We start from the raw sequence: 26,292 nt of genomic DNA, 5'->3' as shown, positions 1-26,292 counted from the left end.
ATTGAGTACCTTAAAGCAAATGAAACAGGTTAAATGAGCCTTTTTAAGGGAATCGGGGTTTTGTTGTTGTTGTTTTAATTCCTGGGATAAAAGCCCACACTTCTGGAAACGAGTGGGTATGTATAGGATATTTTAAACTGCTCTCCAGGGCTCCGTGGCTCCAGTAGGCTATTGATCTGACGTGTCTCCATTCTGTCCCCACCGCCTAGTTGAGACCTGTGTCCTCTCTGCCCTATTCCCAGGTGCCACAGTCCTGAATGGACACAAAGCACCACCTCGGGGCGCATTCACCACACGGAGAAGCTTTGATGCCACGGCCTGCTGGATGTGGCTGTCGTTATGCACAACTTATTTTTTTTAACTAAATAAAAATGCCGTATGCTATAATGTTTTAATGTCTCATCTTCACATACAACACAAACCTCAAAGAGTCATTTCTGTTTTAGGCCCTGCTTGAATTTCTCCAAAGAGTAATAGACAATAAAGAGAAAAATAAGATGACAGTCATGAATGTGGCAATGGTCATGGCCCCGAACCTCTTCATGTGTCACCCGATGGGTGTGAAGTCCAGCGAACAGCAAGAGTTTGCAATGGCAGCTGGGACAGCTAATACCATGCACTTATTGATTAAGTATCAAAAACTTCTGTGGACAGTAAGTATATATTTTTAAGCTCTGTTAATGAGTGATAGCAGGATTCTGAAGTCTTTTTATTGTACATTCTCTATAAAAAGGTAACCAATAGAGGTGATTGCAAATGCGATTAAAAAAAATTAATATTCATCTATTGAACCTCAATTTTTAAAATGCCAACATTATTTTATTATTTCAGTGCTGTCACTTCTAAAATATTTTATTTTGCTAAGGTAACTTTTGAGGACCGATTGCTCCTGGATCAGTGCTAGGTACCTGTCAGCTCTTGTGTATTTGTGAGTTTTTCTTTCTCATTTGACAGGAGAGGCTAGCTGGCCATTAGATGGGGACTGTACGTTAGCTAGAGGCGAGGCTGTAGAAAGGCGTCCACTAAAGGGACCAACCGCCGAGGTGGTAGCCCCTAATGCCAGCACCTCGGGCTGCCTCCAGTCTCCACATACCAGGCGTAGGTGACGGCCACTGTGTCCTTGAACCTCTCCCAGCCTCTTTGGAACCTTACGCAGTAGGTGGTGAATTGCATCATGTGATGCCCTGTGCACATGGTGCATGAATAAATAATTCCATGCATTTGGCTTCGCTGATTTAATGAAGGCAACACGTGAGATGGCATAGTCTCATCAAATAGACAAATTGGAGAAATAAATATCATTATTTCCATGTTTTAAAATGGTGCCCCTGCTTTTTTTCTCCCCAAACTTAATTTCATTTCTCCACAGATTCCCAAGTTTCTCGTCAACCAAGTGAGGAAGCAAAACACCGAAAATCTTAAAAAAGATAAAAAAACGGTTAAGAAATTGCTGAAGAAAATGGCTTATGACCGAGAAAAATACGAAAAGCAAGACAGGATTACAAACGATGTAAGAGAACCTTGAAGATATGTATTTGTACGGCTTTCGGTATTGTTTTTAATGTCACACACAGCAGCGTTCCCCCGTCTCTGTGGTGGGACGTTCTCCGCACTCGCTAGGTGCTGGGCCTGCTTGTAAGTTGAAGGCATCCGCAGTGCTAAGTGCACTCCCGCAACTAGTAATGCGCATCTTGAAGTGCTCAGGTGTTGGGCATTCAGCACGCGAGCCGTCAATTGGTAAGAAAGGGAGATAGGACCAGAAAGCCTGAGCACACACCCGCCCACACAGTGCAACAAAGGACTCCCGGAGCTCCGCTGCCCAGGGCATGTGTCACGTCCAGGGAGTCAAGATCTTTTCAATGTTCTCCTCTGTCAAATGGGGGGAGATAACTAACCCACACAGACAGATAGGCCAGTGTTGGTGTTGTGCCTGAGATACTTCCTGGACTTCAGCAAGCACTTGAGGGTGCTTAATTGGATCATAAGAATTTGGAGAAATTTAGAGTGGAGAAAATGAAAATATTTTTAAAAAGAAATATTTACAAAAGTGCTGTAAAAATACACTAAAAACTGAGTTTAAAAGATTGAAATATACCTGAAAACGCATTTATGGAGTGAGTTCCCGAAGCTCTAACTTGAAACCTTAACAAGAAATGAAAGGGTTTCTATTGTTCTGTTTGCGGTGAAGACACCCCGCCCCCCCATCACCGTTGAGGTTATTCGGTTACATGCTGCCATCTTGTGGGCTGATGTGGAAATGCCGTGATCAGCCTTTGACGTTTCTGCTTTGGCCTACTTAAGGATCCAGTAACTGGGAAAAAAAAATTATCCTTTATTGATTGATCTCACTGTTACAAAATAAAATTTCCTTGTCATTAAAGGTTTTTGGTTAATTTTTAAGTATCTTTAAAAACAAAATTTAGTAAAGGGAAATTATAAATAGTGATCTTATTTTTTGAGAAAGCACTTGAAATCACAGGTTAGAAAGGATTTTATGAGATATCGTTTTTGTTTAACTGAGAATGTTTATTTCTTCTAAAATCATTATAAATATGTGAGTATCTTCTTGTTTTGCAGCCCTGCTTTTCCTATTAACTTCCTACTAGGTGTTTTTACAGCCTTGTTTCCTTTGGAAGGGACGTATGTGATAATATTCTGAAGCCCAGTGTATATCTAAGGAAACAAAATTTGTGCTATACCTTTTTAATAATAAATTTTTAAATAAAAATTAAAAGTTACTTTTTTTGGTAACATGTAAATAATGTTGTCATTTACAGGAAAACAGCCTTTACTTGGATTTCTTTAGTTTTCACTTTGGGTTAATTAGGCGTGAGCTGGGCCGGAGAATTAGCTCTGTACTAGTTAGAAGCTGTATTGTCATTTTAAGGCTTGGGATTTAAACCTGGATTTAAATCTCTGTTTTATCATGTATTAGCTGTGAGCAATTCTTTTAACAAAATGCCACTAAGTGCCTCCTTGGTTCCCAGCCCTCAGTTCCTGTGAGGTATTCAAAGGGAGATGGGGCTGGCGCTCACCCACCGGGAGCTGGGGGGGTTAAGCTCAGGGGGTGAGGGGAGCGTGGTGGGAGCTGAACGGGGAATACTAGGCTTCAGAACTGGAAGTGGCCACCCGGGAGGCCTCGCTGGGGAGGAGACCTGAGATGTGAAAAACTCGCAGGTTTTATTTAGGCAGCAAACTGAAGAGAGGTCTTGCCAGCAAAGCAAGCGTCCTGGAAGAGTGGTGGCCTGCATGTGATCATGGCCCACAGGGGAGGTTCGTTTGGCCTGTCGTTTTGGTTGAAAAACTTTAATCAATTTCCATTACTATTATTTTATTAGGGAGAATAAATAGAGTACAAGCTAATGTCAAATAGTATGGGTATGTGATGAGTCACAAAATAATCAGATTTTTCTGCATAAGTTTCTGTCAGTTTCCAGAACTTTAAAGCTAAAAGATTTAACATACACGTCTAGATTTCCATTTAACTTGACAAATTTGTTGTAGGGGCACCTGTGTGTCCCCTTGCAGTAGGGGACCTGCTTCCCTGCAGGGTAACAATTGCTTGGATCTGAGTAGCAGCTGTACCCTTTGGATGGAACATGGGCGTCTACTGTGCTATGAGCCACTATATACTCCCCTTGCTGTCTTGTTGGTTTATGTTTCTTGAATGTACAGCACGAAACTATAGGGCGTGAAACTGCCTGGGATATTTATTTATTTGTTAAACTACTGTTTGATTTGTGCCGATTATGCACCAGGCAGAGTTCTAGGTGCTTGAAATATATTAGTGAACAAAACAGATAAAGATCACTGCTCTTGTGCAACTTAAGTGACATCAATTAAAGTAAGTAGATTGCGCAAATCACGTAGTATCTTAGTATGTGGTAAATGCTCTGAAATGATAAAAATAGTAGAGCAGAAAGGGGGGTTTAAGGGGATCCTCTTACAGTGCTAAGTTGGGTGGTTTAAGCATTATTCTTTGGAGTGAAGACGTGAAAGAAGGCAGGGAGCTGAGCTGTGGGTACACCTGGAGAAGCACTTTCCAGGCAGAGGGAAGAGTGGACACCAAAGCCTGAAAGCAGGCTTTTGGGGTATTTAAGGACCAGCAAGGAGTGACTGTGACTGGAACAGAGCCAGCAAGAGGAATGATAGTGAGAAATGAGGTCAGAGGGACAGCAGGACCAGATTATCTAAGGCCTTGTTAGGAATTTGAGTTTACCCTGGGTGAGATGGAATCATTGCAGGATTTTGAGCAAATGCTTGAAAAATCTATATCGTAAAATGATCTTTTGTGCTGTTGTGTTGAGAATGGATTCTAAGAGGCAAGGATAGACTAGAGAGACCATTTGAGAAGTCCCTGTCACAGTCCAGGTGAGAGTGTTTGCACTGGAGGTGGGCAAGTGGTCAGACTCTGGATACTTTTTTGAAGTTAGAGCCATTGGGATTTCTTGATGCTGAAATGATAGGAGTTGTAAAGGAAAGAAATCAAGAATGACTTCAAGGTTTTTGTCCTGAGAAATCAGAAGGATGGAATTGACACTTAGATAGGGAAGATCACAATTTCAATTTGGGACCTGTTGACTGTGAGATGTCTATTAGATATCTGAGTGGAGATGTTTGAGTGTGTTTGGAGGGAAAACTAGTCAGACTGACTCGCCAGTAGGATGCACGGTGGGGCAGGGGCAGAAGAAAGGCAGGAATGGGCCTTAAGGGGGTCAGGCTTCTAGTCTGTACATGACAGAGAACTGCTGAGAGTTGTGACCCAGAGATGCATGACTCTACAGATGACCTTTGAACAATATGGGTTTGAACTGCATGGGTCCATTTATACTTGGGATTTAAAAAAATTTTTTTTTAATAAACACAGTCAGCCCTCCATATCTGTGGGTTTCACATTTGTGGATTTAACCAACTATTGCTTGAAAGCCATATTTTTGATCTGCGATTGGGAATTGCGGGTACAGAGGGCCTACTGTATACATTGTTCTGTGATATTTTATACAAGGGACTTGAGCATCCTTGGACTTTGATATCTGCAGGGGATCCAGTTGCTATAAAGGCAGGTGAAGAAGGTGTTGGAGGAGTGAAAGAAAGGAGGTTAGGTAAGAGATGTTGCCTAACTTCATTGTTGATGGAAGTACATATATTTGTAGAATTTTTCTGGAGAGCAGTTGGCATGTGGCAAAGGCCTGGAAACCATGCTCCTCATTGGGCTCACAGATTCCTTCGAAGGGATTAATAAGATGAGCATGAAAACAGTAATGCTTAAGTTAATTTCCATTTTCTTTATACTGCCCCAAATTAGAAATAATCCAGAAGGGTAGAGGTGAAACGTCACAGCATATCAATGTAACGAAATACCATGAAAATGTACGAGTGTGTATATTGACATTGGATGATATTCATAGCATGTTGAAAGGAGTTACAGATCAGTGAATATTCTATTGCTATATTTGCAAGGGTTAATAATTATCATTATTTTGACTGCTTACCAGAGGTCAGGAATGATGCTAAACATTTTATGAACATCATCTCATTTTTTATAGTAGTATTTGTAGTAATTTAATATTTATAGTAATTTAATTGGAGTATATTGTCTCATTTTTTTACCGATTAGGAAAGTGAAGATGAGCAATCTTAACTTACTCCTGGTTATCTAGATAGGAAGTGGTGAACCCAAATCTATGCAACTTTAAGTCAGGTCTCTTTACTGCTGTCCTCTGTTTCCCCATAGATTACAGAAAAACTCTGAGAAGTGCTGTACAGCAAAATCCTGGGCTTGCGGGTGGTAATACAAGGAACGTGTATTATTGCCATTATAAAATGTTTAATATAGAGCTTTTGAAAGAGTCCTGGGCTGAGCAAAGGGCCAGCGGCGGGGATGGAAAGAAGTGCTGAATATGAGCCAGTAGGACCCACGAGATGTGGAAACTGGTTGGATGTGAGGAGTGTGGAAGACGGAGGACTCTAGAATGGCTCACCGATTTCGCCTTGGTGACTTTATCATCCAGATAAGGCATCATGCAAAAGGAACCGCCCTTTGGCAGGCGGCAGTTTGGGGCTGACGTGCCTGTGTGACAGCCGGCTACACGGGCCTGAGGCTGGGGCTTGCTGAGCTGGAGGTGTGCATTTGAAGTCAGCATAGAGATTGTGGTTGAAGCCACAGAGGGTTCCTGTTACACGAAGTGAATATGGGGTGTGAGAAAATTAGAAGGCCAAGGCCGATTGCTGGGGACACCAATATTTAAGTAGTTGGCCATGGAAGAGGAGCTGGTAAAAGACGCCAACCGATGGTAGGATGTAAGAGAAAGTTGAAGACTGTAGTGTCCTTGAAGCTCAGAGGAAGAGTGAAGTAAGGGGAAGAGCTTGCTTGGTTAGTAGCACCAAATTCTGCAGAGAAGCTAAGTACGGTTAACATCGGATAGAGGTCCGCCGCAGTTTGCATTCGGAAGGTCAGTTGTGACTTTCTCCAAAGCATTGTCCGTGCTTGTTAATGGGAGAAGCCAGATTGCCAGAGGCTGAAGTAAGACAGGAGGTTGTAGATCATGAAAATTCATCCAGGTCATATATTTTTTTTAATCTTTATTGTAGAAAGTATTCCGTATTACATACGTCCCTTCCTCCCCCCCCCACTGACCCCCTCCACTTCACACCCTGCCCCCAGGCCTTCACCCCACTACTCTCTGTGTCCCTGGGTTATGCATATATGCGTGTAAGTTCTTTGGTTAATATCCACCCCCCACCCCACCCCACCCCTGCCTTCCCTCTGATATTAGTCCATCCGTTTCATGCTTCTATGTCTCTGGCTCTATTTTGGTCATTAGAATCCACATATGAGTGAGATTATGTGGTACTTGTCTTTCTCTGACTGGCTTATTTTAATAATACTTAGCATAATACTCTCCAGGTCTCTCCATGAAGGTCATATTTTTTAAAGCACTCTGTATGCTATTAATGCTAACTGTGTATATTCAAGCATTCATATTATTAGGACATGCTTGACTAGGTAAATAAATAGTATAAACCAGGTTGTAAGGGACACCCTCAATCTACTTAATAAGACAAATGTTTTTAATGACTACAGCATATTAATTGTTTGCTACAAATGTAAATTTTTGAATTTCTTCAATACTAATGAGACTCATCTCTTAATTACAGCAGGAAGAAACACTTGGTGAAAAATAATAAAAATGTAGACCATTACAAATAACCGTTTAATGATAGCCTTCAGTTTATAGTTGGGATTGATATCAGACCCTCCCACACATAAACACACCACGCACGCATGTATGTACACAACACCATCACACATCAGAAGTCATGTGCTTGAAGACATAGCCCTAGCTCTGCCATTAATGAGACATTAAGGACAAGTCATTTTACATCTCTGGACCTCGGTTTCTTCTATAAAATCAGAGGGTAAGACCAGATTAGTGGGGTTTAGCCAAAAGTAAGGCTAGCAGCATCTTGCACCGGGACATTCCTATACATACTATCATAAGATATTCCTAACATACACAAAAATGGAATAGTATATGAACCCCCATAAACCCATCACCAATAATCAAACTCACTTTTCTGATTTTGTTCCATCTTGTCTCCTACACCTTTTCTCCATTTAGTATTTTTAAGGAAAATAGAGATGTCCTATTCTTTCCCCCATAATTGCCTTTGATTACATCTTTGCTTGATAAGGATCGCAGGCAGCTTTGGTGAGCATCTGGTTATGAATTGCTGGGTCGTGCAGGCTTCAGGTCCATTGTGGACTTAGATTTGCAGGATTATTTTCCTGTTAGTCAAGTACACCTCTCAAAGTAAAGGGAAGCTAGCTGTACTTTTATGAGAGCTTGCGGCCACGGAGTTGGGCTCTGTGAGATTCTGTGAAATGAGCCAAACTGCTCAACGCTTCTCCCCTCATTGGTAGAGGGAACAAAAGTCCTCTCTCCTATGGTTACCTCAGTGATCTAGTGTCATACTCTTTGTTGATATTTGAGGAACTCAAGCTTCAGAGAGCTTACATGACTTGCCAGAAGCTCCAAAATACTCTTGTAACATTTAAAGGTTTAGGACTTCGGACATGGGAAAGAAATCAATTGCTCCCCCTTCTGCCCTCCTCCAGACGAGCCTCGGAGGGGGCAGCGGTGCAGTGTGGGCCCTGGGTCGTTTGTGATGGGTGTGTCTTTAGTCACATCTCAGTTTAGAAATCTATCTCTGGTTTCACTGACAGCTCCAACCAGGGCATTGTTGTAGGTCTTGTTTCAAGCATCTGCTTTAGGTCTGGAAACAGTGCCTGGATCTACTTGGGGACCCATGCGGAAAATCAAATTACAATATCAGGCACAAAATTGTGTTTCTTCTTAAGATATCCTTTGATTTTTTTTATAGCGCATAAAAATACCATATTAAAAAAGAAAACTATCATAGCTTATTTCATTGTAAATTAAATGCTTATTAACTCTGAAAGTTATTTCAGACCCTTCTTTAAAATTCTCTGAATTTGTGAGTTGGGTAAAAGTTTCAGCACTTGGATAACCAAGGCCCAATTATAATCAGAACAGAGACAGCTCAAGGTACTAGAGAGTGCCTTCTATATATTTTTTTTACCTCCAATCAGTCTAAGGTGATGAATATGTCATTTTAGTTTAAGATACCTTGCTAAAATGTCCTTGTTTAATTTTCTAAAATATGTGTTATGATGCCTGGCCTTTTTTTGAGATAGCTGTATTTCTGATTTGCTCTTTTGGGAGAAAAAAAAAAAAGGTTTCTCAGAGCTTTAAAAATGTCAGTTTTACATTTAAATTAGCTTTTAATAAAAAAAGAGATTAATGTCTCTTCTAAAGCTCTGACATTACATTTCTGATCTCTAGAGTGCAAAAATATGAGCAATGTAGTGTTTATCTACACCTTATGAAAAATATGAAAATCATTGTTTATTTAACCAAATAATAAGTAAAATCATATTTAAAAAAAAATACTTTAGTTCAAATTGTAAAACATGTAGGGATCCTAGGAGATCATTTCATCTATTATAATAGCCTTTGCATGCATAAGAAATTAATATTTTGTAAGTTGTAAAATCCTTTGCGACTCAATTTTAATGGTGTGTTAGTCAGACTCTGCCCTTCCCCAGTCTTGCTGTACATCGTATAACTTAAGCGCTCACACGCACACACACAGACACACACACAAAGGAAGGTTACAAAGATAATGCTGTTCACAGATCCAGTTATTATTACGGCTCAAGTTAAGAACAGACTGTTTGGCTTAATGATCAGGCGTGTTGTGTCTGTTCAGAGCTTGGCAGCTCAATGTAATTAGTATACTAATAGCGTTAGTATTTGATACAGCATGATTCTGGAGCTTAATGGTAATTGTCATACACCATTTAAATGAGAGCTTTGGCATCATGCATTGTTTATCATCTTTAGTAAATATCACTTGGCCACTCTTATCAGGATATCCAGGAAAACTTTCCGGAAACAACTTTCAATCTCTTCATCTTTAACTGTTGTATCTACCAGTTAAACTCGTTTCTTCTTCAACCATAAAGGGCATGGTAGAGTCCAATTGAGTCACTCTCACTCTTTATGTGCTGTGAGAATTTGGACGGGATATGTGACCATAGCAGTGACCACTCGGAGAACTGCTCCTGCCCTCGTCTGGACACACACCTCCCTGCTGGACCACAGGTTCCGTGGTCTCAGACAATGTGCCCAGTCAACCTGGAAAGGTGCTGTGTGCCAGTGTTGGCCCAGTGAAAAGATTTTCAAGGACATTGATATTTCATTTCTGTGAAATGAGTCCAAATGGTTCTATGTGAAATGAGTCCAAATAGTATAGTGAGTCATTTGGGAAGAGTTAAAGCTGTCCCAGAGCTAGCCTAGCTTCACACACACACACACACACACACACACACACACACACACACACTCTCACACTCACCCACTGAGGGGAAGGGTGTGGGAAATGTTTAATTTCACAGCCACACGGAACCTGTACCAATGCCACTTCCAAAGTCATAACATGGCGATTATCTAACATTTCATTTGTATGTGAAAACTCCTGAGTGCCCGCAGAAGCTAGTAGCTGCGCCTCTTCCTTCCAAACTCTAATGATCAGAGAGGCTCTGGGTTCCTGTGTCAGCTGTGGTGATTTTGGGTGCAACCCCTGACCCCACACTGACGTCAGGGCTGCATTTTACAAGGAAGCATGGCCACACTCTCCAAAGTGTGATCCCTGAATTCAGAGAGAGACTGCAGGCTGTGGTCGTAGTAAGAGGCCCTCAGCTGTTGATGAGCTGTCTTGGAGAATAGGGGCTCCCTCCTTGTGCGGACGCAGGCGAATGCTGGTGATGCCCTTCAGGAGTAAATGACTGAATCATCCCTTGTGGAATCTTTAGTTCCCTTTTTCCTCTTTCCTTCCTGTGTGTTCTCAAGAGTAGAGGGAATACCATGTGGTCGATAGAGGCAACCAAACCGGTGGCTTTTAGACAATGTTCCTAAAACTACTTTTTGTTATTAAGGAAATACACATTGTTAGACCTTATTTTATTCTAGAGAAATTTTACTATTAGCATACCAGCTTTAGTGAAAAATATTTTGAATGATTCATTTAATCAGTTATACATTAATAGATGGCTACAGATGTGACTCAGGCATGTGTCATGTGACTGGAACGCTGGTGTCATATATTAGGGTCTCCATTATAAGAGATTCGGTGGAAATTTCAGCGGAAGGAGGAATCTCCTTTGATCCTGTGGATCTTGGAAGGTTCCATGGAGTTTGTGGTACTTGAGCTGGGCCTTGAAAATGGATAGTGGGATATTTCCGAGGTGAAATAGAGCCTGCATAGAGATAGGAAGGCATGTGTTTATAATGAATTTGGGCTGGGCTTTTTATTCAAACAGTAGAATGTGCCACAAGGAATGGTGGGGGAAAGGCAGGGAGCAGGGTAAGGTTGCCGTATCCCTGAACTCTCTATGACTATATCATTCTTCTGGGACATTTTGCTTTTCTAACTCCCTTATTATGGACCTCCTATATATAAAACTTAGTCATATCACCTTACTTCACTTTAAATGTCAGCATGGATTTGCCTGTCTTTTTGATATTCTAGGGTTGGATAAGACGTAATGATAGGAACAATTTTTGTCATGATTACTTTCACCAAGGAAACATATATCCAAGAATATTGGGCACTATGACTTAAGCAGAATCCCCCGACTTTTAAATCAGCATAGAATAGATGACTATCTGCAAACCCTAGCCTGCTGTTCTAGGCCCTCTGTGATATAATAATAATAGACTAACAGAATCCAAAATGCCAATATTTGTTTCCCTAACTGAGTAGACGAGGTGGATTGGGTTTTATGAACACAGACTCTGTGCTTCAACTGTTGCTATTACAATTTTCACTCCAACATTCGAGTCGTCGGGGCCAGCTTATTATTTCCCAGGTCCTCTGAGGAAACACGCAGTTGAGGCGAGGCCAGCAGGCAGCGTGGCCACAGCAGGATATAAGTTAGAGCTGAAACCCCAGGGAGAAGTGCCTGTAGCGTAATCCCTGAGTTATGAGATATACCATTGATGTTATAATTGCTTTGAAAGAAAAAGGTAACAATAGTCCACGTGAAATGCCCCATCCATTGTAAGAAGTGGCTCATTTCCCAAGGTGTTACAAATGAAAATAAAACCTGTCACAGACTTAAAGAAAAAGGTAAGTCAGGCTTGTATTCTAGAAGCAAGGTGGAGGTCAGAGACTAGACTAGGTATCAGGCCATACTACATGCCTCCAAAATTGGAAGTCAGCAAACCATAAGCCAGGGTCCAGGCTGGGAGGGACAGATGAAGCTGGAGGTGAGGGATCTGGGCAAAGGTTAGGACTGAGACGTCTTTTAGGGATCAGGTTGAACACACCCCCAAGAAGAGAAGTTAGACAAAGATGCTGAGAGTGCAGTCCCTCGCCAGGCAGGACAGTGAGTGGGTGGCCCCAGGCGCTTTGTCTCTGTCCGGGTTGGAGCCCTTCACGGAGTGGTCAGGGGACTGTGGCCGGGTTTCTGAGGTCGGCGTCAGAAACCTGCAGGTGTAACAGGCGTTTGCAGCTCTTCGCAGAGGTCTTGCCCAACCCCAGGCTCCCTGTACAGCCTTGTGCAGCATGCTTCGCTTCTTACGCACACCCTACAGCTCAGATGTCACTGAGAGGCAGCTTTAAATCTTTCAGAGACACCTGCATTTTTATGCAGCCTAATTCCAAAGCCATACTCTTTTTGTTGAACTTTGAAATCCCATTAATTCCACCTGTGTTATATCCGTGCTTTATGTTCAAAAAGGAAAGAAAAAACAATTCAAGACTATGTGCGTTAAAAAAAGATATTGTGGGCCCCAAAATAATATTGTGCAATAAAGGACTTATGTGTTATTTATCTACTAGGTAAGTAGACCTAGCACAGTGCCTAGTACTTAGTAGTTGCTTAATAAATTTAAGTTGTATTACACAGGGTACTTGGAATGTATAAAGCGTTATCTTTGGGCATTTGTGCACGTTGGTTGTTCTAGGGTCTAAGACATGTGGTTGTAAATAATTAACTAGTATTTATTTTAACAGAATGATTAGGAATTAATTAAGCCTAATATTTCAAATGCCATTGCTGACATTTTGATATTACAATCCTCAAAATATTTTCTTGATATCCCTCCAAATACATACAATATTCTTAACATCCATAGCAAAGGATTTAGAATTGGTTATCATCAATTCAAAGCGTGCGGTCACAGTGTAAGCTCATTAGCCAAGTGAGGATCAAACACAATACAAATGTGTTAGAAAAGTATGTATCTTTTTTTTTTTTTTAATATTCTCAGGGACAAAACTTTTTGTCAAATTCTGGTAACATTCTGGGAGGTTTTAAAAATGCGTACATTGGAAGAGCACACAAAATACCTTTTCTGATTCAATTTCATAAATTGCTACATGAAGATGCACCCTCTAGTAGATAATACGCAGAAGTCAGCACTTAATATGGCAGTAATGGTTATTGCTGTCATTCTTTACATCTTTAAAAATAATTAAGCATTACTGCACAGGCATTATAAAGTTCCCCTATCACCATTAAGAGGATATTTGAGGTTTGATGTAATTTAGCAAATTGCATTATACAGTAGTTAAGGTTTTTATGTAGTGGAGTAAAATGCATGGTAGTTAAGCACACTTACCATATAATGCATTGTACAGAGTTACAGGTTCCAGCTGCCGCCAGCTTTGTTCCAGTGTCATTATTGCTTTGCAGGCTGACGTTCCTCAGGGAGTGATTCGAGTGCAAGCTCCCCATCTTTCGAAAGTTTCCATGGCAATACAGCTAACTGAAGAACTAAAAGCCAGTGATGTACTTGCCAGGTTTCTCAGCCAAGAAAGGTAGAGGCCTGTTTCGTTTTAATTATTTCATGGTATAACCCACTTGCTCGCTCCCTCCCCCCTCCCTTGCCCCTCACTTTTTTTTTTTTTTTCAGCTATGGGTGGTGTAATTTTTGTCTTTGTGCATTGAATTTTTGTCTTTTCAGCAGAAGAGAAAAGCAGACTTGACAGTTAGACTGTTGGAATGAGTTGGGCTCATTTGATGTAGTTTGTGTTCAGGTTGAGCCCATTTCAAGCAGGATGCCTGAGCAGTGGGCCTGCAGCAGGCTTCGCACATGAGACCACTCAGTAGTCTTCTCAGAATATGTTGATTGCAGGTTAATTACTGTATTTTGGGATAATCGTTAATTGGGATACAATAGGATTAAAACAAACAAATAATAGATACAACATTTTCTAGAAAATATTATGAATAAAAATGCTTACATTTAAAAACAGAAGATAAAGAATTAAGGGAGAACAGCCAGTCCCTTGAGCTCCTGCCCTCAATGGGGACGCCCAGCCTTTTCCTCTAACCGGGGGTGGGTGGGGCTGGAGGAGTCCTTTGAAAGCCATTGGCACCCCCTGACCATATCAGAGATTACACTTTCTGAGACATTTGCAGTATCTTTTCTTGAATTTTCAAGGTTCAAACAAGTGTATTGTGTTTTAAGCTTTTAGCCTTTGAATTTTTATTTTTAGCTGAAGTCGTATTTGTAATGCCCCTGCCCTCCCATTTCCACTCATTGAAAATGAGCTAATCTAAATTTTTTAAAAGTCAGGGAAACCAGGGGCATTGCCATCTTAGCTTATGAATACTGTTTTAGCCTTCCATAGAATTTTATCTCCTCATTTTAACATTCAGGGGATTCCTTGCGGTTTCCTTCAAAACCTCTCCAATTTTAACGCAGTACCACCAGTACTTAACATGCCTCTGCTCTGTGTAAGGCCCTCTGCTAGATGTTGGGAGGGGTATAAAAATCTATTTTAAAGTGCCTCCCCTCAGGGTTTTAAAGTGGGAACAGAAATGAGCCTGTGCGGTGAACAGATGGTGATGAACTGAAAGAGAGGCTTATTGGTAATGTCTAGGCCTCCGGGAAGCAGCATAAACTTCCCTCTCCACAGCGCTCCCAGGAAGCACTCAGGTTACCTGTTTCACCCCTAAGAAAAGAGAGGCCTCCCAAGGTCACACGTGTTAGAGGTGGAGGAGCTGAGTTCTAAATCTGTGGTTTCTGTCTCCAAAGACCATCCTTAACCGTTCTCCAGCCTGGCTAGAGGGTCTAGAGACCATCATGGACCTGGGCGTCCTTGGTGCAGAGTCTGGGAGTAGATGGAATTTGGGGGGATTAAGTTCAGGGGCAGTTAGAATTTCTCAGGATTAAGTCCTGGGAGCAGTTGGAATTTTTCAGATGTCTTTGCTCCCTCAAGGGTCTCTGATCTAAAATGAAGCCGACCCGCTTCCCATCTACTCCCTGCCATGACTTAGCTGCCAACTGTTCCCACCAGCCTGTGGGAGGAATCCCTCCCGTCCCAGAGTGTGTGCCTGAGGATGTGGCCAGACCTCAGGTATGAGCCGCTCTGCCAGGCTAGACCTGGTCAGTGTACACGTTTACTTTCAGGACCCGAGTGCTCACTTGAGTCGGTACTTTTGTTCCTCTACTTGTAGATACTGCAAGAAGTGACAATGAAGTTGTACAATATATTCAACCGTGACTTTAGTATTTAGGGCGCCAAAGGACAGTGGTAGACATATTACAGAAAGCGCCAGCTTTGTGACAGTGGCCCTCTGTATATTTGGATTTTCTGCTTCTGGTGCTTTTATTAAATAAGTATTTGCTACCCCCTGGAGCAGGGTCTATTCTCCTATTTCCTCCAGTCCGCGCACCCTCCACCCAGAGGGACGTCAGGTAAACTGTGCCCATTTGCCTCTTTTCCTCCCAAATCTTCAGCCCCTTTCCTTATACTTGGGGATGCTGGGGGCAGATGACTGGGATCCAAATACCAGCTTTCCCTATTTCACTTTAGGCTAGTTTTTATAATTTCTTTAAACTTCAGGTACCTCATTTGTAGAAGTGGGCCATAGTAGGACTTACATTATAGTCTGTGATAATTCACTGGAAGAATGACCATGAACCACACAGTGCTGTTTGGTCCACCTAATAATTGAAATTCTCAATAAATATATATATATATATATAAACAAAAATATTTTTTCCCTTCCATTATTGTCCCCTCCTCTCATTTGCATTTCACCTGTGGAGGCAGTTGGAAACCCTCCTTTCCTCCTCACTCTCCCCGACTTCTCCTCCTGAAGCCACGAACACGGGAATTACACGCGATAGCACATTCAGTCACAGTCTTTGACAAAGGCTGTTGCCTTTCCTTTATTTATCGACTTGTTGATCAGTGTTATGCAGAAGCTTGTGTACACCAGGAAATCTAGTTCAGGTTTCTTTCAACTGGAACAAGAACACTGATAATAGAGAAGCAATCTGAGGGCAATATTGGATGAGATTTTTTTTAAAATCTAGTCTCCCAAAACATTCAATTTGGTTTTCATAGGAATAACGAATGACCCTTTGTATAGCCATAGTTTATCAGGTGAGATGCTGGTATAAATTAAAATGTAATTATTAAATTATTTACTTTTAAAATAAGCACATACCAGTTTGACCAGTTTAGAGACAAAGTCTCTTAGTTAGAATACAAGTCAGTAGGTGGGTCCTAAGCGTGAGGACATATATAGCCCTGAGCAGAGTAGATAGAGTTGGATAACCAGATAAGTCATTACATGGTTGGTTAGGAAAGCTTCTGCTGTACCGTATTTTTCATAACAGTTTGGATAAAAGTCAGACTGGGTTTTCTTAGTTCCAGGGAATGTGTCTTCAGGGCCTTATATCAGTGATTCACAAACTTGTCCACGCATCAGCACTCACTATAGAGCATTTAAAAAGATTCCTGGGCTTCATCTAGACATATTAAATCAGAATTTTCAGAGCTCTGGAACAAAATTTTTAGCAGGTTTCGCAGGTAATCAGTATACCAAGAGTTTTGAAAACCACTGCATTTTACCAATTTTTATTATTTGCACCTAATGTCTGGAAGTTTATTCTTGAGAAGTTTAAACCTGTAAATGCATCCTACCTGTAAAGTCTTCATAATGAGCATTCACCTCTACTTTGAGTGTACCTACCTCCCGTATTTGGATGGCCAACACAGGGAGGGTTATGAAACGTCCAATTCTTTACGTTCGCCCTGCTGCCATTAGACTTGTCAGCACAGCAAGCCATGATGGATGCTTACTGAATAAGTACATTGGGAAAAACTAAGGTTTCTTTTCATAGTTTTATGAGGGCCTTTTTGGCCCCTGTGCTAAGTAGATGATCATATTAGTAATTTTCTTGGCAACTAAATGTTATGTTACCTTCTTTTTCATTCTACAAATTTAGCTATTAATTTATTATTTTGCCTTCAGATGTATGATTCTATTTGTTTATTTTAATTTACAGGTGTGACATTTTTACTACCTATTAGGCACATTTAACAGATGGGAAAATACAAATGTGTAGATAATTACAGTGTGTCTAAGTTATGAATTTTCCATACAAGCTAGAATTCCCCAAGCACATTAAAGTGATTTACTTGCAAGCTGTCTGATGATATAACTAATCAGTCTGTTTTGTCCCTAATAGTGGGATTGCCCAGACGCTCAAGAAAGGGGAAGTCTTTTTGTATGAAATTGGAGGAAATATTGGTAAGCACATTTTTTTTCTCTTTGTATTTCATATGCTTATTTGACATTGCCAATGATTATTATTTATATCTTTGGGGGATGGGGTTAGTAGAAGTAAAATATAGCACGCTGTAGATGGTTGATGAGTATTGTGGATTTGTTAAGTGGTCTGCCTGCCTTTCTCTTCAGGCTCTGTATGAGCTCCTTCTCTACAAATTCCCATCTATCTTGAATCTCAGCAAAGGCAAGTTCCCTAAAACAGATATAATTTCTAGAATGGTTGATGAAGTTTTTCAAAACTTCTTTCTTTTTTATATGCTTATGTCACATCTTAATCAAGGAAGTAGTTGAGCTTATTTAAGACCAAGATAACACTTTTATTATAGCACAGTACTATATATTTTTAGTGAAAGCAGAAGTTATTTTTGCCATTGCTGGCTGCCTACTAAATAGTACACACACACATATGTTGATAATTTAGGAAACAGAAATAGGATAAGTGGATTAATTTTGACCATGTTTTATATTCTTTATATTTGTCATACTTATGTCTTTATTAAAATTTAAAATACCCCTCTTTTTTTGACCCTCATATGACAAGGGTGAAATTGTTAACAAATAAATGAAGTGGTGTTTATTTCAAAATAGTCTTTGAAAATATTTTAAGATAAATTTTGTAGAACTTTTTTCCTAAGACTTAAAAATGTTAGTAAATATTAAAAGTTAAATGCAGAAACATGAAGGCTCATTTTTAAAATTTAGATAAACCACAACTCCATTAGAAGCCTGGAATTGTTAACTTTATTAGTAAGGATTACTTAAATATTAACATATTTGATTCTGTATTTTAGGTTTGAGGAATTCAGTAAACTATTGCCACTGTTAACAAAGGTGAATACGCTTTAAAAGCCTATCACACAAAGTATTTTTAACTTCCTGAGTTAATTTAAAATTTGTGCATTCATAGAAAGACTACAAAATTGACTTCTCCGATGTTTTTGGCCAATTTTATAATATTATGGGGAGATAACGAAGGATGAAAAAATTTAAAATCTAAGACATAGGCTTAAGTTTAAAATTGCATCCCAATCACCCCACTGTATTAAACAAATGCAACATGTCGTTAATAGGGGAACGCTGCCTCGACGATGACACTTACATGAAGGACTTATATCAGCTCAACCCGAACGCTGAGTGGGTGATAAAGTCCAAGCCGTCATAGAAGACTCCCCTGCAGATAAACCAGGACTTCCTCAGTAACACTGGCTGGGTCAAGAGTGTAAAGAAAGAAACCGCAGGACCCTTTTATTATTCAGATGTACCCAACCAGTGAATATTGACACTCTCCAGCCCTAAGAAGTTATAGATTTGTGCTGCTGCCAGAATTATGTTAATTATTATTATTAATATTATTATTAGAAAATAAATATCTCTGGAGTGAGAGGAAATAGGCTTAATTAACTGGTAAGCTGTTTTCATGTACTCTGTGAAATGTGCCCTGATGTGACCTGGTTTTTTTTACATGAAATATACTCTCTTTCCTCTCACTTTTTTTCTCCTAAAATCATGTCTACAGTAATATATGCTTTCTTACCTTTCTTTCCTCCTCACATCTGCCTTCCCCCGACTAGGTTTACTCTTTAACCAAAAAGATAAACACCAGGTATGGCAAGCTGTGAAATTAGTACATCTTAAAACAGCCCGAATTCAACAGTATTTCTGTGACTGTCGAATGTTGAATATTCACCTCTTGGAATCGCTTGTTCAAACAATAACATTCTCCTTTTCCCTGCTGTATCGCATGAAGTGATTTGCATTTTTTTCAGTTCATCTGACATATGTGCACAGAACTGTATCCACTATCAAGAAAATAGAACTGTCAGAAACTGCCAATTATTGCTGAACCATTAAAGACTTGGATACTAAGAATAAATAAAATATATCCATGTGGAATAACTGGATTATGGATAAGAGAGTGAAAGCCAAATCACTTCATGTATGCCGCCTTCTTCTAAATGAAATTTAAAAAGTTGTAGCTGGCTTTACGTATTGTCATACTAGCGATATAAATATGCATGAGAGTCTAATCCAGTAACGGTTGAGAATGTATTCTACCGAAAGAGGGATTTTTTTTTTTTTTAAACTCATAAGTAAGTCTGCATGAAGAGTTATTCTTCTGGGTATGACTCAGTCATATGAACAAGCTTTTGTTTGTGGGCTTAGTTTAAATAATCAGAGTAAATTTATTAAAATGCTGCGACAAGTCCTGTTCCCAGGGATTTTAATGCACAAACCGTATTGTGACAAGGGATGAGCCTCTGTACTGTAAATAAGAGAAACAAAGTGAGAGAAAAATGTTCACTATTTTATGAGTTTAGAGTGTAGTAAATAAAAGGTGATGTAAATGAGTGCTCCACAAACTGTGTTTATGATACTTTTAGTAGTACTTTAGGAAAAATTACACATTCTCAGAAGCTCTTGATGTCACTCTAATTAGGAGGGAAAATGCTGTTAATGAGAACAGTCATAAATTTTTAGCATATAATTACAAGAACAGCCTGTGGATATATGATCATTTAACTTTTGGGTGATTTGTGCCATTGCTTTTATATTTAAATTTTTTTTATATAATTAAATGCATTTTTCTAAATTATCTTCTCTTGGAATTATTACTTTTAATCCTCTGTGTTCATGAGTGTGCTAATGGGTGACTTTTGTTTTTGTTAAAAGCCACTTCTACCCTTTTATTGCTCCTATTGCTCCAGTGTAATTTTTAAAGTGGAAAGACAGGTGAGAGATAGAAACTTGTTTACTTCTTTAGTTTTTTTCTTAGCAAATTTCTGTTCTTTAGGATTTTTCAAAACACCCTGTATTCTGTTTCTGATTTTGACGATATATTAATTTCCCAGTTAGCAAGCTGTTTTAATGGTTTAATTTAATGAAAACATTGAACAATGTAAAAGCAAAATCAAGTGCTTAAAACATTTTTGGTATGCAACTTCAAAAAGTCAGTAGTGAATATAATGATTTAGATAAATGATTTCCTAAAGTGTATTGCAACTAATTTTTACCACATTTACTACCCACAGGAGGGTAGGCTTTTGTTAATGAAGAAGTACCAGATCTTGGTAAGTAAATATGAAAATGTCATTTTATTTTGACTTTTTCTTAGAACTCATGGTGCATGTTCATTGATATTGAACAATACTGCATCTAAGTGACCAATATAGATGTCCAGCTACACTTCTAAAGAGGGGAAACTCCATAGTGTAGAGGCTCATATGTGAATGCCCTGGAATTAACCCAAATGCCTTTGCTGTAATTTTTTTTCTAGTAAAGTTTAAATCTCAGGGTAGATGAGTTCTTATTTGCCTGTGTGTGAGGGAAAATAAAAAGAACACATATATTTGCTTTGAGTCTCAAACATCTTAACTTCCAAGGGAGTTGCTGATGAAAAGTGGAGAGCTGGTACTTATAGAAAACTGGTTGCCCTGTTCATATTTCAGAGATGCTGCTGCTTTTCTGAAGGGCTATTGTAATTATTCATGATTGCACAGTAAACAAATTTTACTGCTGCTGTAGCATTCAGTGTAAATTCCTTGCCAGCGCTCTTGTTTCCCGACTTCCCGGGGCTTTCATTACGGCCTTTGCCGGCTTGGAAGCCGGGTGGTGCCGTGAGCCTCCCTGTCGGTGTCGCCCTCTGGCCGGTAGGTGGCAGTATTGGTCAGGGATTCCTCTGCCCTCCGCCGGGAAGCTTTGAAAGGGAGCTGAGTTCAAAGGTAAGAGGTTAAGATTCAGCGCAGGCCCCGCAAGGCGGTTGGGTCGGAAGAACACCACGGATTTCTCATGTTGACCCCTGATTCTGAAGCCTGTAAATGATAATTCACTTCTGAGTTTCTATGCTCAGTCCCTTAGTCTGCTCTTATCCCTAACCTGCCGAGCAGTTTAGGTAAAGTGATGGGGGTGAGAGACTGGTTTTAGCAGGGTTGAGAGGGTGGAAGAAAAAGGAATCAAGGACTGAGCATGGGCAACTCTTACAAAAAGCTCTGCTGCTACACAAAGGAGCAAATAAATGAGATACTCGCAAGCAGCAGCAGAAGTGGGAGGTGTGTAAAGGGCCTTGAATGCTGGTAAAGTCATTTTTTGAATTTATGCAGTCAAGTAACATTTTAAGAAGGTAACATAGGTAGTGCTGCCATACTACCTGGGTTAACTAATGTGACCTAGGACAGGTTGCTTATCCGTGCCTCATTTTCTACTTTGTATAATGAGAATTCAAGAAATATTTATTCCTTAGGAGCTTACTAGAATGAATGAATCCACATAAAGGACTCAGCCATGTATTTTCCTGATCGTAAGTGTTCACTAAACTTCAGTATTTTTATTAGTGGTATTATGATCAATATTACCAGTTATCAGTGTTATCTCTGTCTCATTCAGGGTTGTTGGTTCCAATTATATATTACTTTTCCACCTAGAAATCAGTAGCAGTAACTCTTCCTCAGGGTATCTGTGGCACTGTATGGGGCACACAAATAATTCCAGGACAGTTTACTCCTATTTCAAGTGAGGTCAACTCAACTTAAATATAATTTGTATTGTTTAAAGTAAACAAACTGACATAAGGGACAGAGGTCTCTCCCTGCAGCCCAGACCAAAAGGCTCAGGAAGAAAACAAGCTCTTACCCAGTGCATTTTCCATCCTTCATACCTTTTCCACTCCTGAGAGGATCCTGGGCATTTTCAGTTGGTGTTAGAGGCGTCTGCTGATGGAGGTCCTGCTTCATTGTCTTGTTTTTCTCTGGATCAGTAATTTTTCATATCTTGTTTTTAATAAACATAGCAATAAAAATTTTCCTTCCATTTCAATGGGTCTCACATTTTCAAATCTGGACTTGGCACCCAGCTTCTTTTTTACTCTGACCTACAGTATTGCATGGGGCCACTTGGCTCTGGTCGAAAGGGTTTCCCATGAAACCTTAGAACTCCTTTGAAGGGTTTCGTGAGTTATTTTCACAGGTAACCTGCACAGTGTATGAGAGAAACAGATTGGTTGCAAGAAAAGCGCCACTTCTATGTATTTCCAACTAAAGCCCATTCGTACTGGCTTTGTCACAAGCAAGCTTTTTATCTTGAGATTCGAAGTCTTGATTTCTCAACCAACTGCGCTCAGATAAGCTTCCGTGAGAGCAGCCCCACTCTTCGCTGCCTTACTCCTCTTTTGATGTTCACCCATCGTCGCACCGAGGGAGCTCAGTTCTGTCTCTTATTGCAGCTCCTGTAACCTTTACAAAGTGGTGGCTTTCATGTAATCTCTGTCTTAAGTCACATTCTAGGGCCAAAGCGAACAGGAACTCCTCCCTGGAGAGGAGCTCATAAGGAGAGTTACAGAGAGCGGCCCAGCTCTGAATAGTCAATCAGTTAAAATTTTCTGTCACCTGACAGTAGCCCTCTTACAAATACAGAAAAGAAGTGATTTAATCATTCCTTGTGCCTTTAAAACTCTCATTTCAATGGGAGGAATCTTGGGGCATCTTCGCTGTGGTTGCTTGTATCACCCAGTTTGCATTTGTCAGGAGAGAATTCTACTGAGAGCACAAAGCAGTAACTGTTGCAAGATTATGCGTCACCTATTTTGTCCAGGAGTCTTGAAACACATTCTAGGACGTGCTTTGTTCATCTTCACCCTTCACATTTTGATTGCTAAGAAATTACTAGGCATTACTTGGCACTACCTTAAGCAAATGTTGCTATGATAGGCATACTTTTAAGGTCCGGAAAGAAACAAAGCTATCCATTGGTTCCACTTTCTTCCCCTTCTTTCTGTGTCCTCCCAAACATTTTAGAGCTTGCTGTTTGCTACACTGGGGCTCATATTGTGGTGATGTAAAAATCAGTCGTATTATGCATCCCCCTAGGAGATTAGATTGAGATTTGTGGGTGGCATTGACACAGGCTGGTGATAGGGAATGCATTCACAACAAATGGACTCCGATTTGAGGGAGGCAGAAATAGGTGCAACTAACTGGCGCACAGAGAAAGGACCCCGTTGATTGGATAATTGTTAAAGGAGACTGGTTTTTAAGCTGGAAGTCCAGTTAGGATACCACAGATTAGACCAGGCCGGAAACAGTGAGACTCAGAACTAGGTGTATGGCAATGAAAATGAGTGGATATGGGTTATGTTGATATTGCAAAGTTGGGGTCAAGAGGACAAACGTGATTGTTCTCGTGGATGTAGAGGAATGAGAGAGGGAGGCGTTAGAGACCCCTCGGAGAAGATGGTGCTGTTTTTCACTGCGTCTCAGAACAGGGAAAGGCCTGGTTTGGGATAAAGGGGTTGGGACAAGAGAAAGGGGAATATTATGGGTGTGGGAGGGAGAAAAATGAGGATATGTTGAACTTGAGGTGTGTGAAGAGCCTGAATAGTTAGAAATTAGACATCTTTAGGTAATATTTCTTTGAAATGTATATATTTAGAAAATATTTGCATGGAAGTGATAGTTGAAGCCATTGGAGCAAAGGGATGGTCCCCTGAGAGTTTAAGGACAAGAGAGAGCGAAGCACAACTTTGAGGTGTGTTTCCTTTCGCTTATGGAATGTGCAAGGGAAGAGATTGTTAGGAGCAATTCATACCAAAGTAGCTGTGTCAGAAAAGTAAAAATCGTAGATGCCAGGAAAGATAGGTTTAATGGAGGAAATGGTCAACTGTGTCAAATAATGAGAGAAGTAAACCAGATGGAGATTAAGTAGCAACCGTTGGGGCTGAAGTTTACAAGTTCAGAGCTGACCAGCTAGAGAGCAGGCTGCTTTGGAGCGATGGGAAGGAAGCCTGCTGCAGGCGGCCACGATGTAAACGGGTTGGAAGCCGTGAATTCAGTTGGCATTGTGGGAGGGGCAGAAGGACTAAGGCTTACCAAGGTTGTTTTTTTCTTCGATATTTTGCAGGGAGGAAACTTGATTATAAAATAGTTTTCATATATAATTTCTAATATCGGATATTACCTGCATGTCTATATTTAGTTAATTCAAGAGCTTCTAGTTCTGTTATCTAAAATATTAATCAAAATGAAATGATTGAATAATTTTTGAAGAAAAATGACCATGCAAAATGTGAATAATTCCCCAAGAATTTTGCCAATCTTAAAAAGAGATCATAAGTTTTATTTTTATAATTTTTAAAGACTGATACATAACCCTGATACATTAAACTTTATTCCATGTTAGCAACTTTTTTTTTTTTTAATATCCTTGGTTGGAAGATGCCAGTGTGTCTCTCATTGCTTTTCTGCGTGAGTCATTGCTCTGCCCTCTATAATCTATACAGCAAAACCTGAGGAATATATATTACATAAATTGAAAAATACGATGTTATGCAAAACAAGATTTTGGACACATGTTATAAGCTTTGTTTTCAAGTCCTAATTATTGAGAAGTAAACAGAATGTATTAAAGTACTATATAATTCTTGTTTCTTCAATTTTTTTTCCATTCACATACCCTCTAAAATGATTTTTATGCACTATATATCACCTTGTATAATTTTTAATTGAAATCTAAAATTTTGCATTGTAAGTTTAAATATCGCAAAGGACTTTCTAATACTTTAAATTATTTCAAGTGGAATTTTAATACTATAGCGACTTAATACCCTATTAAATTCTTAAAAATACACAAAAGCTCTTAATTAACAGCTAGAAATTTTACATTGCTTCTGTCTTTCTTGAACTCCTATTTCCATTGTACTTCCTCCTTAGAAATTTATCCTAAAGTAATATGTTCAATGGTACAGATCAATTACATTTTCCTGCAATAAAATAAGCATATATATTAAAGTTATAGTTGATCAAACAACAAAAATATATCACAAATTTTGGTAAAGTTAGTAAATAGCAAAATTTCAGCTTCATTGATAATGTGCTTCTTAATGAGAATAGGGTTTTTAGTTTTCTCAGTTTTATTATTAATGGATAGATATTACCTATTCCTAGTAAATTTAGCTTCAATTCTACTTCTATTTTTCAAATATGTATGTGTATGTATACATACAAATGTAAATAGGAATTTTAAAACTTACAGCAGTGACCTGCTTTTTAATCCTTTACAGTTCATAACATGCCCAAAATCACAGTGATCTATCATCAAATTATCTGTGATGATCTGCCCCCGATAGGTCCTTCTTCATAACTGTTGAAAGCAAACCATTTGAAACAATCTGACTTATGTACAGGTCTGTCACCCAGCTGTGATAGTCACCCATTTTGTCAGTTTTTGAGAAGTGTGCCTGAAAATGATGATGGACCCATCAGAGTGGGCACTGCGTTTCACTGCAGACCGAGTTTTGCCCTGGACCCGTTTATAGCAACTGAAAATCATCCCAAGTGAGCGTGAAGCAGCATTTGGGTAGAAGGAAGCTGGTATATATATTTGAGATAGAGAAGTGGTTTCTCCACCTTATACACCAAGATGTGTCTAAGTACAAGAAATATCTAATGCATTTTTTATGGAACTGTCAGAATCATTTGGTTCGGGAACTACCTACGGTGGCAATAATAAGGAATAAGAAAAAGGAACTTGTCTAGGTAGAGAAATGCAATGACTAAGATTCCAGAGATATAGTGTTAGTGAATAAAAATTAGTTAAAAAGAAAAATAAGGCCTTCCAGTCCCAGGACAACTTAAAACTATTCTAGAACGAGGAGCCTTTGGTGTCTGACCTCAACTATAAGAAGAACTTGCAGATCTCTGAGTGGGTACAAAGGTAGCAAATGACCTTCACGGATGGTAAGGACATAGTAAGTACAAAGTCAAGGATTTGGGAGAAACATTAATTCAAAGGTAAAACAGAGAATGTATTACCCTGGGTCTGAACTTAAAGTAGAAACGTGATCCAGCGCTATGTAGTTTGTCCCGTGAAGACAAAGACCCAACGACCTGTTGTGGCCAGAAAGAGCGCTGAGCATCTAGTCTCATCGGAAGAGACACCAAAACCCAGCAGAAACTACACTCATGGGGTGGGTGAACCAGCTCAGACGGGAAGCCTGGATGCAGCAGGTGAGACAGTTTGCATGAACGCACTTTGTAAATCGTGCGCATCCCTTTATGAGTATCAGTTGTGATGATGGCAGCTGTGGTGACGCCGTCTTAGTGGAGCCAGAGTAAGTCCAGAAT

At 39.7% G+C, this 26,292-nt stretch overlaps 1 protein-coding gene across 2 annotated transcripts in view; it reads left to right on the top strand.

The window, feature by feature from the left end:
• ARHGAP18 (Rho GTPase activating protein 18) overlaps positions 1–20,527 on the top strand; it is a 160,610-nt gene extending 140,083 nt beyond the window's left edge. For both annotated transcript variants that reach the window (XM_081141396.1, XM_081141395.1), the window contains exons 11-15: positions 447–653; positions 1,370–1,510; positions 13,286–13,410; positions 17,082–17,143; positions 18,253–20,527. In XM_081141396.1, coding sequence (XP_080997522.1) covers positions 447–653; positions 1,370–1,510; positions 13,286–13,410; positions 17,082–17,143; positions 18,253–18,344 — 627 coding nt within the window. In that variant the 3' untranslated portion in view covers positions 18,345–20,527. The remainder of the gene's footprint in view (positions 1–446; positions 654–1,369; positions 1,511–13,285; positions 13,411–17,081; positions 17,144–18,252) is intronic.
• Positions 20,528–26,292: the final 5,765 nt, after the last annotated feature.

Source organism: Miniopterus schreibersii, assembly GCF_964146895.1.
Source record: "Miniopterus schreibersii genome assembly, chromosome: 6".
NCBI classification, from domain to species: Eukaryota; Metazoa; Chordata; class Mammalia; order Chiroptera; family Miniopteridae; genus Miniopterus; species Miniopterus schreibersii.
The sequence above is the reverse complement of the archived record's forward strand: the minus strand, read 5'-3'. Positions and strand labels throughout refer to the sequence as shown.